The sequence below is a fragment of the Mauremys mutica genome, chromosome 12 (assembly GCF_020497125.1).
Source record: "Mauremys mutica isolate MM-2020 ecotype Southern chromosome 12, ASM2049712v1, whole genome shotgun sequence".
In the NCBI taxonomy this organism is placed as follows: domain Eukaryota; kingdom Metazoa; phylum Chordata; order Testudines; family Geoemydidae; genus Mauremys; species Mauremys mutica.
In genome coordinates, this window is record NC_059083.1 from 70,106,260 (window position 1) to 70,121,922 (window position 15,663).

Consider the following 15,663-nt stretch of genomic DNA (forward strand, 5'->3'; position numbering starts at 1 on the left):
GGTCCTTCCGACATTCAGAGACCTTTCGAATGGACTTTCTCTGCCGATTGCTCCAACCATTACTCACCCCCAATCTCTTCCCCTCTGCTTTATTCCACCTCTGCCCCTCGACCCTTCTCCACCCCTGCCCTTGTGCCCCCACCCTTCCCTTTTCTTTCCATGTAGCTCGTTCCCTCGCAAGTAACCCCACCAAAAACAAACACCACAATGTTTGCTGCCATCCCACTGGTCACTCCGCTTGTATGCGCTACCTCTCGCTCTGCGTCTGTCTGGTCTGTTTGCTTGCGAGCTCATTGGGGCAGGGACTGGCTAGTACCCTGTGGAGTGCCTAGCACGATAGCTTAGCCGGCCTGTAGGCACTAGCGCAATAAACACCATTAGTAAGACCAGGCTGCTGCAGGAACTGGCGTTGGCAACTTGGCTGGTGGCGCTGGTCTCGCTCAGCCAACACGAAACCAGATTCCCTGCATGGGCTGCGGCAGTGCTACGCTGCAGCTGGTGCCATCTTTCAAATGAGATGTAAAAAGGAGCTACTAGCAGCTGTAGTCATAGAGACCGGGGGCATTAAAGATCACATGGCACTTTAAGTAAGAGAGAGGGAATTAGCTCCAGTGTCCAGGGTTGGGATCGTTCCTTCTTCCCGAGCCAACTCCTTCTGCTGTTTTAGCTGGCTACCCTGTTCTTCATTTCCTGCCCCAGATGGCTGTATGATGCTGAAGGGCTCTGTTAAGGCAGCTGCCTGTGGCGAGCGGCTTTTCAATGGTGGATGGAGTGGTTCAGACGCTTGCAAAGCACTTTGGGCTCCACCGAGCTGAAAGACCCGGTATAAATGAACCTTGTTCTTACTGCTGACACGTTGGAGCGGCTCCAGTGCTAAATTAACTTGAAACCACACTGAAAAGAGACTTTGCTGGCAAAAGAAACCCAGGACAACACAGCAGGTGCTGCCTCCCCGCAGCGCCTCACAAAGGATGCTCCAGCTCCCTGCTCTTCTGGGCACCAAAAGTAGCAACTGCTGCCTTCACTTTGCTGTGCACACCTGGCAGATATTAATGCACTTTCCTGGCAGGTGAGACTTTCCAACTTCACCTTTAGCCAGGGGCGGCTCTACAAATTTGGCCGCCCCAAGCAGTCATGCCCGGGAGGCGCCCCGGAGCCGCGGGAGCAGCGGACCTCCCGCGGGCATGACTGCGGAGGGTCCGCTGGTAGCGCGGCTCAGCTGGACCTCCCGCAGCTGCGGGCGGTTCGCTGGTCCGGTGGCTCCGGTTGAGCTGCCGCAGGCATGCCTGCGGGAGGTCCAGCCGAGCCGCGGGCCGAGCGTCCCCTCCGCAGTCATGCCTGCGGGAGGTCCACTGGAGCCGCGGGCCGAGCGTCCCCTCCGCAGTCATGCCTGCGGCAGGTCCGCTGCTCCCGGGGCTCTGGTGGACCTCCCGCAGGCATGACTGCGGCAGGTCCGCCGGCCCAGCCTGCCGCCCCCCCGGGAAAGGGCCGCCCCAGGCGGGTGCTTGCCCCGCTGGGCTCTGGAGCCGGCCCTGCCTTTAGCCCAAGGCCGAGCAGGAGACGTGTAAGCCCAAAACAGCACTGAGAACCCCTCCTAGAGGTGGGAACTAAGAGTTCAGCAAGGCAGGCCCATCTCTCCCTCTTCACTAGTGCATAACGACATGTCATTAGTTTAGCCAGTTGCTACAAACGTGCCACCTGCTGTTTGGCTGTGGGAATTACTGGCAGGCCTGGTAGGATTGGCCTTTTAATGTTATGTAGAGATCTATCAAAGCGCGCCCATGATGAAAAGCTCAGTACGCTGTCTACACCAACACTGGTCCCCAAAGCACTCGGCAGTCCCCCGCAACAGGCAACATTCCGAGTAAACAGCTGAGCTTTGCCTCCTGCCCTGAAGGTCAAGAAAACCAGGCGCTGTCACTCCCCGTGCTGTTAGCAAAAGCAGCCCAGCAGATCCCAGCCATGGCAAAAAGTCTGTGAGGAACCAGAAAGGCCCCAAACCATATGTGGAGCTCAATGCAACCTCCTTGAACTGCAGCTGGAAGCTAATGTGAGCTTTGGAGAACAGATATAACACGCTCCATGGGCTTAGCAATGCCATGTGGGGAGGTAGTGTGGCCTAATGGATAGCAACTGACTGGGAATCTGGGTACAAGGCCTAGATTCTGTTCCTGGCTCTGCCACGGGTCCACTGGGGTAACCTTGGGCAAGTCACATCACCTGCCTGTACCTCAGTTTTCCCATACGGACAATGGTACAGACCTCCTTTGTAACATGCTTTGAGATCTACCAATGAAAAGCACTGTGTAAAAGCTATACAGTGGTGGTGTAGCCATGTTGGTCCCAGGATATTAGCGAGACAAGGTGGGTGAGGCAATATCTTTTACTGGACCAGCTTCTGTTGGTGAGGGAGACAAGCTTTGACCTCAGACAAGTCATTCCCCCCCCCCCGTGCCTCAGTTTCCCCATCTGTAAATTGGGGAAATACTTTGAACTCTGTAGTTGAAAGGCAAGGACTGAGAAGTAGGTATTACTAATTAAACACCCTGGGCATACCAGAGGAATACCACCTGAGGAGTTAATGAAAAGGACGTGACCAGCCAGGCCTCCCAACAGAGCTTGAAAAATGCACTCACTGACTTGCTGCTGCCAAGAGGGAAAGTTGCCCTGGTAATTAAGCTACTCACCGGCGTGTTTGCAGGATAAGGGCCTGCGTACATACTTTATAAGTACCATATTCTTTGATAGTTTCCTGATTAGAAAGTCCAGGCCTAGAGGGTATAAATTAATGAGCCACAATATCCTCTTGGGAATGTTCCAGTCATTTAGTTATACCTGGAAACACTTATTGTTAAGGAAACAGCTTGGGTTTTAGTACTAAATGTTGGGGAAGTGAGAGTTGCCTGAAAAATGGGAGAGTGAAAAGTCCATCCCACGTGCCCGGGCCAAAATGCAGTTGCCTTCGCTAGACTGAGCTGTGTTTTCAGTCAGGAACTTTATCACACCCTGACCAATGTCATGCACAGGATTATGGGCACATGGCACCATACACTACTAGCTACGAGCCTGCTGCCTTTGTGTGCTGCCGTTCAACAGAGTCTGTGCTGCACACAGAGTGTGGAGCAACCTCCAGCAGGGCTGTTTCAGAGATTGGGACTTAATTCTATCCCAAAGGCCCCTTCTAAAGCTCAGCCGAGCACCCAGCCCTCCTGCACCCCAACCAGCCTCAACCGTCACACTGTGAAAAGGCTCTTTCGGTTAGTTGTCCGTTTTCGCTGTGTGTGAACGGGGAAGGCTACAAGAGTGGGGGTAGGAACGGGAGGGGGTGTGTGGCTGAGGTTAAGACTGGTGGCAATGGGGTGAAAGGGTTGGTCAGGAATGGGGGAGATGTGGGGTAAGAATGGCGGGAGGAAGGGGTGGCTGGGGGGGCAGGAACGGGGGGAGGAAGTGGTGGCGGGGGGGAGCTGTGGGTTAGGAATGGGAGACTAAGGGGTGGCTGGTTAGGGCTGAGATCAGGGGTGGGAAGCGGGGGGTAGGGACAGGGGGAGGAAGTGGTGGCTGGTTAGGGTTGCAGGGGGGCTGGTGGGGGGCTGTGGGACAGGAACGGAGACACAAGGGGGGGCTGTGGGACAGGAACAGAGACACAAGGGGGGGCTGGTTAGGGTTGGAGGGGGACAAAGGGCTGGCGGGTTAGAATCACAGACTCTCAGGGTTGGAAGAGATCTCAAGAGGTCATCTAGTCCCACCCCCTGCTCCAAGCAGGCCCAGCACGAACAGGGGGACGGGGCTGGTTAGGGCTGGGATCGGGATGGGGGGTGGGAACGGGGAGACAGGAGCAGGGGGGGGCTGGTTCCGGTTGTGCGGGAGGAGAGCGGCCTGAGCGCGGTACCGGGGGGTTCCCGCTCGGGGGCAGCCGCGGAGCCGGCCGGTCCCTCCCCCTGACGGGCGGGGCGGGGCGGCTCATGGCGGCGCCGGGCTGGCTGCGCCGTGGGGCCCGGCTGGCCGCGGCCCTGCGCTGCGTCCCAGCGCCGCGCAACTGGAAGCCTCGGGCGCAGCAGCCGCCCCGCGCGGAGCCGGCCCAGGCGGCCCTGTACGTGCACGTGAGTGCGCCCCCGGATGCGCGCGCCCCGTGCCCGATCCCGTGTGAGTGCGCGTGCCCATGCCCGTGGCACACGTGTGCGCTCCCCCCGGGTGCATGCTATGCCGTGTGTGTGCCCGTGCAGCGTGTGCCCGTGTGTGGGCCGGGGGGGCTCCTGCCACCGTGTGCGTGGCGGGATGTGTGTGGACGGGAGCTGAGGCACAGGGCAGGGGGAGGGATGGCCCCTCTGAATGTGGCCGATCACCCTAGGGAGTGGGACGGGGCTGGGCGGTGCGGCTCTAGCTCGTTTCTCCTGCTCCCATCCTGCTGTGTATCGTTTGGCCACCTGGGCTGGAGTCCGGGCGTGCAGCTGGGTTGGCCCGAGCCCTGTGCAGCAGGCGGTGAGGGCTGCGCGGCCGTGTCCGCACTAGAGTTTTAGAAGGTGTGAGGAGGGGCGTGTGACTGATGCCTGGGCACTGCAAGCCTCCAAGTGACCAGCTGTAGGGTAATGCCCAGCTCAGGTGTGCATGCACTAACATTGGTCAAGTTAGTGTGCTCAAATAGCCATGCAGGCTCAGCCAGCACCCCCATGCAAGCCAAGGTCCTAGGGCACGTGCCGAGACCAAGCCGCCCCTGCCAACACAATCACCCAGCTATTTTTAGGTGCTAACTGGAGCACAGCTAGCACAGCTCCGCTTACCCAAGCTGGGAATTACACCTCCCGGTTGTAGTGTAGACGTATCCTTAGTCAGGACAAGGCTTTGACCTGTGTGAGCCTCTGGGTCTGAACTTCCGTACTATTAGGAATGTAAGATGGTGCCATCTTTACTGGGAAGGTAACTTCCCCTGGATTTGCAGCGAGGTCTCTGATATAATCTATGGCCTAGATCCAATAGCTGGCAGTCGAAGCTAGACAAAGTCAGACTAGAAATAAGGCACACGTTATTTAGCAGTGAGGGTAGTTAACGGTTGGAACAACGTACCAAGGGTGGATTCTCCATCACTGGATACTTTTAAATCAAGACCGGGTGTTTTTCTAGAAGTTCTCCTCTAGCTCCCGGTGAGGCCTGATCTTGGCTGGTCCCTGGGCACTGCCATAACCCAGTAGAATCTCAGAATTATGAACGCCAGAGTTACGACCCCAGTAGGGTTGCCAGGCATCCAATTTTCGACCAGAACATCCGGTCAACACCGCTGACTGGGCCATTAAAAGTCTGGTCAGTGGCACAGCAGGGTAAGGCAGGCTCCCTGCCTGCCCTGGCTCCACGTGGCTCCCAGATACAGCGGCATGTTCCTACTCCAGCTCCTAGGTTCAGGGTCGGTCCCTTCCTGCCCCAGCCCAGTGAAAGTGAGCGAGGGTGGGGGAGAGCGAGTGACGGCGAGAGGGGGGATGGAGTGAGCAGGGGCAGGGCCTTGGAGAAGGGGCAGGGGCTCAGGGCAGGGGGCAGGGCAAGGGTGTTCGGGTTTTCTGCAGTCAGAAAGTTGGCAACCCTAGACCCCTGTCAACCACACACCTCATTGGGAACTGGAAGTGTGCAATCAAGCAGCAGCACAAACAAATAAAAGCCAGTACAGTACCATGCTGTGTTCAATGTAAACTACTAAAAAAATGAAGGGAAAGCAGCATTTTTCTTCTTCTTAGTAAAGTTTCAAGGCTGTAAGAAGTCAGTGTTCAGTTGTAGCTTTTGAAAGAACAGCCAGAACATTTTGTTCAGAGTTACGAACAACCTCCATTCCCGAGGTGTTTGGAACTCGGGGGTTCTACTGTAAACATATTAATCATACAAAGAAGAATGAGTTCAAGGAGCCCTGTGACCAGTGTCGTGCGGGAGGTCAGACTAGATGATCACAGTGGTCCCTTCTGGCCTTAGAGTCTATGACCCCTGCTCCCCGTGTCTCTTAGTGGCCGTACTGCCAGAAACGCTGCAGCTACTGCAACTTCAACAAGTACATCCCCCGGGGCCAGGACGAGGAGTCCGTGAGGAGCTGTCTCACTCGGGAAGCCCAGACCCTGATCCGCCTCAGCCAAGTCCAGAGGTGGGTCCTGGGCAGGAAAGGGGAGAGCGGCGGTTGGGGGAAGGGGAGGTAATGTGCTTCTTTGTGGCTTTACACCAGAGCCCGAACAGCAGCCAGGGAAAGGGGCATGTGGGAGGCAGAGGTTGTGAAATCCGCCCGGCTGTAGTCCACAAAGGCTGCGCTGGCCTCTAGCTTTGAACCCGACCCAGAGCTGCCGGGGGGCTGGGCGTGGCTTCTTTGACACTGTTCCCCTTTCCTGCTGTGGCAGGAGCTGAAGCTGGGTCATTGCACTAGGGGTCCATTGAGGTACGAGGGTGGGGACGTCCTGCCTGAAAGCAGGTGTCCCCTGGGGCGTGGGAGGAGGATTCCTCCGCTGCAGTGAGTCTGGCGGTAGCCTGCACAGCAGCCCATTCGCCCTGTGAGACTCCGGGCCTGTCTCCCCTCTGCTCGGCAGGATCAGCTCGGTGTTCTTCGGTGGGGGCACCCCGAGCCTGGCCAGCCCGCTCACCATCGCTGCTGTCCTGGAGACCGTCTCCCGCTGCGCCCACTTGGCAGCAGACGCCGAGGTCACTCTGGAAGCCAATCCCACCTCGGCAGGTGCCTCACGGCTGGCTGGATTCCGGGCGTCGGGCGTCAATCGCCTCTCCATCGGCATCCAGGTGAGAGAGCAGATTTCCCCTCCTTATCCCTCAGGCACGTTTCCCCTCCTGCCTCCCATGCTCCTCTCTCAGGGACACTCTACCTTCTCCCACAGACTCCTGCTCTATCTTGCTCCTTCCTTCACCCCCTGCTGCACTCCCTCCTTCACTCTCTTTCTCCCTCTCACGTGCCCTTCTCATCCCTCTCTGGGGCTTCCCTGTGCTCCCTCTTTCCCCTCCCCCCCCCCATCCTCTCTATACCAGGCAGCCTAAAGCACCTCGCCGCTGGTCATTCTCGTTCTCTGCAGTCCTTGGACGATGCGGAGCTGAGGCTCCTTGGGAGGAACCACACGGCTGATGAGGCTCTGGGGACCTTGGAAGAGGCAAAGAAGCTGTTTCCCGGCCGCACGTCCGTTGACCTCATCTTTGGCCTCCCTGATCAAAGTGTTGCCTCGTGGGCCGGGGGATTAGAAGAGCTGCTTCAGCTGTGTGATGACCATGTGTCTCTGTACCAGCTGACACTGGAGAGGGGCACCTCCCTCTTCAAGCAGGTCCAGCGGGGCTCTCTGCCCGTGCCCAAGCAGGAGGTGGTGGCGGAGATGTACGAATCTGCCCGGGAGATGCTGCGGGACGTGGGATTCCGGCAGTACGAGGTCTCCAATTTTGCCAGGAATGTGAGTCCCTCCCCTCAGCCTGTCCCTTTTGCAGTGTGTCCCAGATCTAAGTGGGGGAGGATAAACCCAAATAATTCAACTGGTGAGAGGATCTGAGCTCCCCAAGCAGGGGACGTGTTCTGGGGTGAGATGTGGGGGAGCAAATGCGGGCCCAAGGGAACTCTCTCTGGATGTTGAGAGTGGGGACAAGTGCTGAGCATGCCCTCTGCTAGCAATGTGTGCGGAGATTCCCTCTCAGCAGGGAGCCGGGGTGGGCAAGGAAACTGCACTGTCTTCTCAGCCCGGGAGAGAGATGGGAAGCCCAGCCCTGAAAGGGAAAGCCCTGCTTACGCTGCACGCTGTGAGGAAGATAAACCCAGAACCTCACATGATGGGCCTGATCCTGCTAGGTGCTGAGCACCTGCGAGTCCTGTTCAGTCCAATAGGGAGTCACCGTGCTGGAAGCCTTGAGCATCTTGCAGGAATGGGTCCAAAGATATTTGATTCCTTTTCCTGGCTTACTGTGTGTCGTTTTCTCCTGCAGGGGGCGCTCAGTACCCACAACCTGTCCTATTGGCAAGGCAGCCAGTACATAGGGATTGGGCCAGGTGAGTCCCCTGTAGGGTGACCAGATGTCCCGATTTTATCGGGACTGTCCCGATATTTGCTTATTTGTCCCGCGTCCTGACCTACCTTCAGTCGGGACACGAATTGTCCCGATATTTTGCCTCCGCTCTGGGCCTGTGCATGGGCTCGTGCCCCGCCCCACCCTGACTCCGCCCCCTCCTTCCCCCATTGGATCCCTCCCCAAATCCCTGCCCTGGCCCCGCCCCTCACTGCCCCATAGGATCCCTCCCCAAATCCCCACCCTGGCCCCGCCTCTTCCCCAAGCTTGCCGCATTCCTCCTCCTCCACCTCCCTCCCAGGTTTGTGCTGATCAGCTGGATGGCGGCGCAAGTGCTGGAGGGAGGAGGAGGTGGAGACGGAGCAGAGGCAAGTTGGTGCGGGGGGGGGGCGGTGCGTGGCGCTCCGGTTTTTTGTTGTTGTTGTTCCACGCCCGCCTCCCCCCCACCCTTCTCCAGTCCCAATATTTCACCTGTGTGATCTGGTCACCCTAGTCCCCTGGGAAAGTCAGAGGCACACGGGATCTCACCAGATGGGGCTGTGTACAAGGCTACAAAGCCGCCTCTCTGCTGGGGTCCAGTTGACCTCTACAAGGAGCTGCTGTGAGGAAGCTCATCCTCCCAGGGTTCTGCGTGATGACTGACCCTTGCAGGCACCACCTCTCGCCCCCCTAGCAGCCCCATGGCTCTGACCCAAGGGGCCAGTGCTGCTCTGGGGGTGATGAACTCCAGCAGGGAAAGGATGCTGCAGAAATGCCTGTCTTTATCCTAGGAGCTCATGGGAGGTTTGTGCCGCGAGCACATGGCGAGAGCCTTCGGGAAGCCAGGATACAGACCCTGGAGCCGGACAGCTGGATGAAGGAGGTGCTGGCCTTTGGACACGGGACCCGGAAGCGGACTGTGCTGAGCCCGCTGGAGGTGTGAGTATTGGGGCAGGGCCAACAGTCGGCTCAGCCCAGGTGGTGTCTGACTCCTCCTCCTCCTTATTGCATGTGGCCTTTCCTGCAAGCTACTGAGATACAATAACCTGGGTGTGGGTCACTTGCCGGGACTGTCTGGGTATATCTCACCATCACTTCCCTGCCTTTGCAGGGCCTCGAGCATTGATGCACCTCGGTCCTGCCCATTCTCTGCCTGTGGCACATATTGGGGCTCCTGTGGACTGGGAGACTTTGGGCTAGTTTTGGTTGTTGGGTTTAGTGTGTGGCTGCTGGGTGCCGGCAGGGCCGGCTTTAGGAACTGTGGGGCCCGATTCGAATACCTGGCAGCGGTCCGGGTCTTTGGCAGCACTGAAGGACCTGCCACTGAAATGCCACCAAAGACCCAGAGCGAGTGAAGGACCCACTGCCAAAGTGCTGCTGAAGACCTGGACCGCCACCGGGTGAGTAAAAATAAAAAAGTTAGGTGCTCTTCCTTAGGGCGCGGGGCCCGATTCGGGGGAATCGGCCTAAAGCCAGCCCTGTGTGCTAGTGGTGGCCTGTGACATGCAGGAGATCAGGCTAGATGATCTGGTGCTCCCTTCTGGCCTTAAACTCTATGATTCTAACCAAGCGGGAGCCCGATCCTGCCATTCTCCTGCTGGCTAAAGTATGAAAGACGATGGGAGCTTTGCCAGCAGGGCTGCAGTCTCAGGCCCTTGAAGGAGAACAGTGTGGACAGCCGTTTCCCACCTGCACTCAGGTGCTCCCCTTTGCCTCCCTGGCACCTTCAGCCCCAGGGGCAGGACTGCCTTCTGGAGCCCCCTAGAGACCCTGCAGCCCTCCAGCATCACTCTTTGTGTTGTAGGTTGGAGGAGGTGTTGGTCCTGGGGCTCCGCACGGACACTGGAATCACACACCAGGTGAGAGCTGGCTCTTTGTTGAAGCAGCCTGCCCTGTGGGGGTTTGAACTCTCTGAGCATGGTGTTTGCAGCTGGCAGCGGACAAGGCCAGTAAGAGGAACCATTTCCAAGGAGAGTTCTGGTCAAGTGCTGCGTGTGGACTGGCTCGGCAAAGAGTGGTCTGTTCTCTGTTGGGATTCTGAGCAGCTCTGGAACTCTCCCAGGGATTCCCTTAGTCTGAATTGCCAAGGTGTCACCCCCTGGCCCAGTACAGCTGCTCTTGGCTGAAGGCCCCAAGGGGCAGATGTTTAGAAGTATTTAGGTGCCTACAGATGCAGGTGGGCATTTGAAATCAAAGGGAGTTATGTACCTGGTAGCTTTTGAAAATCCCACTAAGTGCCTCAATGCCTTTGAAAGTTTGGCCCAAGGGCATCAAGTCCCAGTCACATGCAGTAGGACAGGATTTGATTGTATGTGGCACCTTTGATATTCCAATCTCATGCTTGGATCACACACTGCTGGGCACAGTATACAAAGTCCAGTAGAACCTCAGAGATACAAACACCAGAGTTACGAACTGACTGGCCAACCACACACCGCATTTGGAACCGGAAGTATGCAGCCAGGCAGCAGCAGAGACAAAAAACAGTTCAGCACTGTGTTTAAACATAAACTACTAAAATAATAAGGGAAAGCAGCATTTTTCTTCTGGATAGTAAAGTTTCAAAGCTATATTAAGTCAATCTTCAGCTGTAAACTTTTGAAAGAACAACCAGAACATTTTGCTCAGAGTTATGAACATTTCAGAGCTATGAACAACCTCCATTCTGGAGGGGTTCGTAAGTCTGAGGTTCGACTGGAAATGCAGTTTACAATAATAGACGCTGACAGTGCAGTGATTGTGAACCATCGAGTGCTTAGCAGCCGCTCTCACACAGTCGGATGGTAGAAACTGTTCATTGGCCAGGACTCATGAGTTGTCTCTGTCTCTACTCTTTGTCATGAACTATCCTGAGCTCTTGAACTCCCAGCAAAGACAGACAGAAGGTATCTCTGTTTAACATCTCCCCCAGAAGGGCAGTGCAGTCAATACTGCATCCCTACCACCAGGGAGTGCAGCATCAGCCCTGGCTAGGAGCCTGAGTCCCAGTGCATGGGAATTGGCAGACAAGTTCTCCCACCCTTTAGCCCTGACTTCTAGGGGTGAGAGAGGAGTTCAGTCTCTACTGACCAGTCAGCCCTGGTCCGTTAGAGGCAGGTATATTACCCACTGGGCCATGCGAACGGCTCCTTGGACTGCATGCCACAGCCAGAGATTTAAAGGGGCTGCTGTTCAGCCTCCTTCTTTAATGGGCACCTGGAGATGCAAATCTTGTCATTTAGGCAGCTGGCACCTGATTTCTCGCTGTGCGATCGTAGCTTTCACACGGCCCCCATCACTGCAGCATCAGGCGCGGTCAGGGATTGAACCGTCTAAATTAAGAGTGCAAAGCCATGTGAGAGCCTTTTTGCAGGAGCAGTGCAGATGCAGAAAGGCAGGCAGCCCTGAGAAAGGCTGGGCCTCTCCGAGAGGCTCACACCCTTCCCTCTAGAGCTTTGGGTGGAATTTGTTATTAGGCAGGTGAAACTAACCCACAAAATTAAAAGATCAAAGCCCCAATAAAGTGTGTCAAGTCAGTATTTGCAATGAGTCTCTCCCTCGCTTCCCTACCAGCACTGGCAGCAGTTTGCCGCCAGCCTGAGCCTGTGGGACATGTTTGGAAGTTCAGAGGAAGTGAAAGAGCTGGAGGATCAGGGCTTGCTGCTTTTGGACAATAGGTAAGGGACGGACTGTGGTTGTGGGAAGGGCCCTGTTCTCTGATGGGCAGGGTGATCCATGTCCTGCTTTTTTCCAGGGGGCTCAGGTGCTCTTGGAAAGGTTTGGCGGTGCTGGACTCTCTCCTGCTGACCCTTCTCAACCAGCTCCAGCAGTCCTGGGCAGACAGAACAGCCCATCGGACCTGAAGCTACGCAGCTGTCAACCAAGAAGCAGCAGCCTTCCCAGCAAACTCCAGCAGTCCTGGATGGACAGGGCAGACCCGAAGACGGACAGATCTTGCATCCAATCTGGAAAGCCTTTCAGCAGGGGAGGCCGATCCTAAGTGTCCAAAGGAACAACTTGGCTCTTGGCTGAAGGCAGTTTGGAGCCCTCGGTTTGCAAAATCCAGGACGAGGGCCGAAGCCAGGCTTGGAATAAATTGGTGGTTTTTGCATCTGCTTATAGCAGAGAGGAAGCTGGTATTTTTTTTTATGTGCACAATATTTGCTCAGTGGCTGCTGCAGAAAATAGGGTAAAAGCATTTTAATTTTAGACTGAATGGAAAGATACATAATAGTGTGGGTTTCAGTGACTTAAACTACTTCAGTGAGGAAAGTCAGTCTCTTCTCTGCAGTCAGCATGCGATACTATCTCCGTCCAGCAGATGGAGAGGAGTGAAGCAAAAATACTGCAATGTCAAACCCCGTGGAAGGGCGAGCAGATCATTTCCTGCCCGAGGCTCTAGACTGAACTCCCCATGGTCAGCGCAGGTGACCAGGACCAGCTAGAGCTACCTCTCCTTCTGGCTGAGTTTTCAGAATCCCTCTGCCTCATGCCCACTAATAACGTATGTGGGTGCGCCTTGCGCCCTGTCCCCCTGGCCTAGCTCTGTAGTTCTTTAGTAAGATGGACAGGTGAGCTCAGGGCTCCCTTGCAAAGGCTGTTGGTTATTCTCTTTGCCTTTCCCTTGTACTCTGCTGAGTAGCTTGCTGGGCTCGGCAGCTGCCACTCAGTACAGAAGCAGGGCACCCCAAGTCTAACTCCGTCTTTCCCTTACTGGCCTGGATCCCGGAGCCACAAGCAGAGGGGGTATCACAGAGACACACTTCCCCCAATGCCGGAGAGCTGGGAAGGTGCAGATTATGCAGCCAAGAATAAGACATTATTGGGCCCCATTTTCTACCAGGTGCATTAGCGCCTGGGGTATCAGTTCACTTCTGGAGGGAATTCAGTGCTGCCGTGACAGCGCTGGGGAATGAAGTGCCTTTTGCCCGCCGAACAGTCACAGCACAGGCACTGGCAGGCCAAGTTCCCTCCTACCCCATCCCGCTAACACGCCATAGCCCTGACTTCGTGCTAAGAGGAGAGTTTGTCTTCAGTGGCCCTTTCACCCCTTGGCCTCACTGCTAGAGACCTGTCTTTAGAGGACAATTAATATGACAGTAGCACCTAAAGGCTCCCATCAGGATCAAGGCCCCATTGTGCCAGGTGCTGTACATACACATAATAAGAGACAGTGCCTGCCCTGAAGAGCTTGCAGTCTAATCAGACCAGACAGACAAAAAGTGGGAGGGGAAACAGAGGTCACACAGCAGGTCAGCGGCAGAGCCAGGAGTAGAACTTGAGTCTGCCGAGTCTTAGTCCTGGCTGCAGGACATGTGTCCAGCCTAGACATCACTTCCCTTTTACACCAAAGCAAATACAGATATTATTGCACAGAAACTTGTGCTTCATTGTGATCCTTGCATTCCCCGTGTAGAGGAGACACAGAGGTGAGTGCCACATGTCTTGGATCAGATTCAGGCCCAGTATATTATGCCTAGCTTTGGTGAAGAGCCGTGCAGCTATTGCACGTTCCTCTGGTCTCTGTCGAATGCAGAGTGAAGAGCTCGGGCGCACTTCCTGATCTAATCGGGTGTTCTGATTGCTACATTCTTGAGTAAGAAGTTGTTTTTTTTTTAATAAACCAGCCTGCAATAGTTTGTCTCTGACTTAGTCTGGTAATTGCAGTTTAGCTATAAGGTCAATATTTGGAGCCCGTGATAGATTACTCATGCAGTTTTCAAGACCTGGCGGCAGTTGTTCAAATAGAGAATAATCATTTTAAAATATTAACTTGATTTTATTTGCAATTTGTCATGAACTCCTGGAAGATGAAGAGGTCAACAGAAAAGCAGATTACCTGGCAGACAAGACTCAAGACCAAACAAGGGTTCTCTGAGTGCTTTATAATGGATTCAGTTCCATATTGGCTGGGCAGCAACTCTGTGGGCAAAAGCACCAGCCGTTCTGCAATGAGCAATAGCGCGTACATAGTCCTGGATCATAGAACCTGCTTTCGATAGAGAGGATGTGAAAGCTGAGAGGCTCCGGTTAAATGTGATCGTTCTGTGCCACCAGAGATGGGTAGAAGGGATCGTAGCTTATAGAAAGCTTATACAGTTTGAATTTACCGCCCCTTTCATTCTGCAGTGTCGGTTATCGTCAGCCTTGGGAAGGAGAAGTCCTTGTGTGGCCGTGGAACATTTTGAATGACCTTCTGGCCCACAGACAAGAATGCTACAGTGTCAACAAAAGTTTATGTTGTGTATTCGGCGGTTCCAAAATCAGATTAAATCCTGGGGCTCTGCCCTAGATACGTGGTTGCATGCACTGTATTTAGATTTTTTATAGGTGTTATTAAAGATACTAAAGAAATTTAGGTCCAAAGTTTGCCTGACACCTTCATTGTTATAATCGATGGGGAAAATCTCTCTGCATCCATACAAGATGACGGCCTGTCCTGTGTCAGGGATTATGAGTAAGACGCGCCAGAACAGCTGTAATTATTTTGCATTGTGAATTCTAGGTCTATGTTTCAGATGTTTTTGTTTTGCCTTTTCCCATCCTCCACTGCTATTCTTAGCTCAGAGTGACTAAGGCTTTGGCTACAGTGGACTTTAGTCAGTAAAACTTTTGTTGTTCAGGGGTGTGAAACACCTCCTCCCCCTCCCCGAACAACAAAAGTTTTACCGACGAAAAGCACCGGTTTGAACCGCGGTTTGTCGGCAGGATTGCTCTCTGCCGGCAAAGCTACGGCTGCTCATTCGGGGGTGGAAGTTTTTTGTCGGCGGGAGAGACAGCAGCTATACTGCGCGCCTTTTAGTGGCACGGCTGTAGCAGCACGGCTGTGTTGCTAAAAGGTGAGTCGTGTAGACATAGCCTAGAAAGTAAAATTTGGAGTGATACTGCAGAAATAAGGAATTTATTATTATTTATTTGTTTTTATTACACAAGTGCTTAGGGGCATGCCTGGCATCAGAGCCCCATTATGCTAGATGTTGTTTAGACACTGAGTAAGAGATGGACCCTGCCTCAAAGAATTTATAAGCTAAATAGATGTGACAGATAAAGAGTGGGAGATCGCTAGAACGCACATCTATATAGCGTGAATTCGCATATAACGCGGTCGTGGCCATGGATCCCAAATTTAATTACTTTCATTGCAATTCATTTTAATACGATCCCCACGTTAACGCAGTCCCCGTGCATGGATCCCAAATCCCATGTTCTAGCGAGGGTCCGGTGTAATTAATAGGAAATTCCATTTGCTGCCATCTGTGGCTTTTGCTGAGGAGTCTCCCGCCCATGTGAGTTAGGCAAAGTTAAACTGTCTTCCCCATAAGAAATTTGCATGGCCTGTTGATCTTGTCAGATGGCCTGGTTTTGACTGATTTGGAAAACCAATGCCATTTTCCACATTTGCTGATCAGCTGGTGTATGGCACCTCTGAATGGATTCTGTAGGAGGCAGAAAGTTTTTTTTAAAAGAACAATCAGTTGGCTAAGGCTAGATCAGCCCTCACCATGCTGTGGCAAAGAAGTGACTTAGTTAACATTTCGCCCTACGATGGCGGTGAGATCCAGAGAAAATAGTGTTCTTCCAGATGATTTCCAAGGCTGTTGATGTAATTGATTATGCTAATGAACAAATACGGACAGTACCAAAATCAGGCAAGCTCCCCTCCCCTCCAGTAGGAGTATGGGTGGGAGAAATGGG

At 54.3% G+C, this 15,663-nt stretch overlaps 1 protein-coding gene across 3 annotated transcripts; it reads left to right on the forward strand.

Moving 5' to 3' along the window:
* The first annotated feature begins 3,933 nt into the window (after positions 1-3,933).
* On the forward strand, positions 3,934-14,326 carry RSAD1 (radical S-adenosyl methionine domain containing 1). Of its 3 annotated transcripts, none has more exons than XM_044983396.1 (9): positions 3,934-4,100; positions 5,982-6,115; positions 6,549-6,753; positions 7,041-7,406; positions 7,930-7,993; positions 8,781-8,928; positions 9,794-9,848; positions 11,542-11,645; positions 11,723-13,604. In XM_044983396.1, the coding sequence occupies exons 1-9, from the start codon at positions 3,963-3,965 to the stop codon at positions 11,829-11,831; spliced, it is 1,323 nt and encodes a 440-aa protein (XP_044839331.1). In that variant the 5' UTR covers positions 3,934-3,962; the 3' UTR covers positions 11,832-13,604. The 3 variants fall into 3 exon arrangements, with proteins under 3 accessions (XP_044839331.1, XP_044839333.1, XP_044839332.1); XM_044983397.1 differs by lacking the exon at positions 3,934-4,100 and adding an exon at positions 4,102-4,143; XM_044983398.1 differs by lacking the exons at positions 11,542-11,645; positions 11,723-13,604 and adding an exon at positions 14,098-14,326.
* The last annotated feature ends 1,337 nt before the right edge of the window (positions 14,327-15,663 follow it).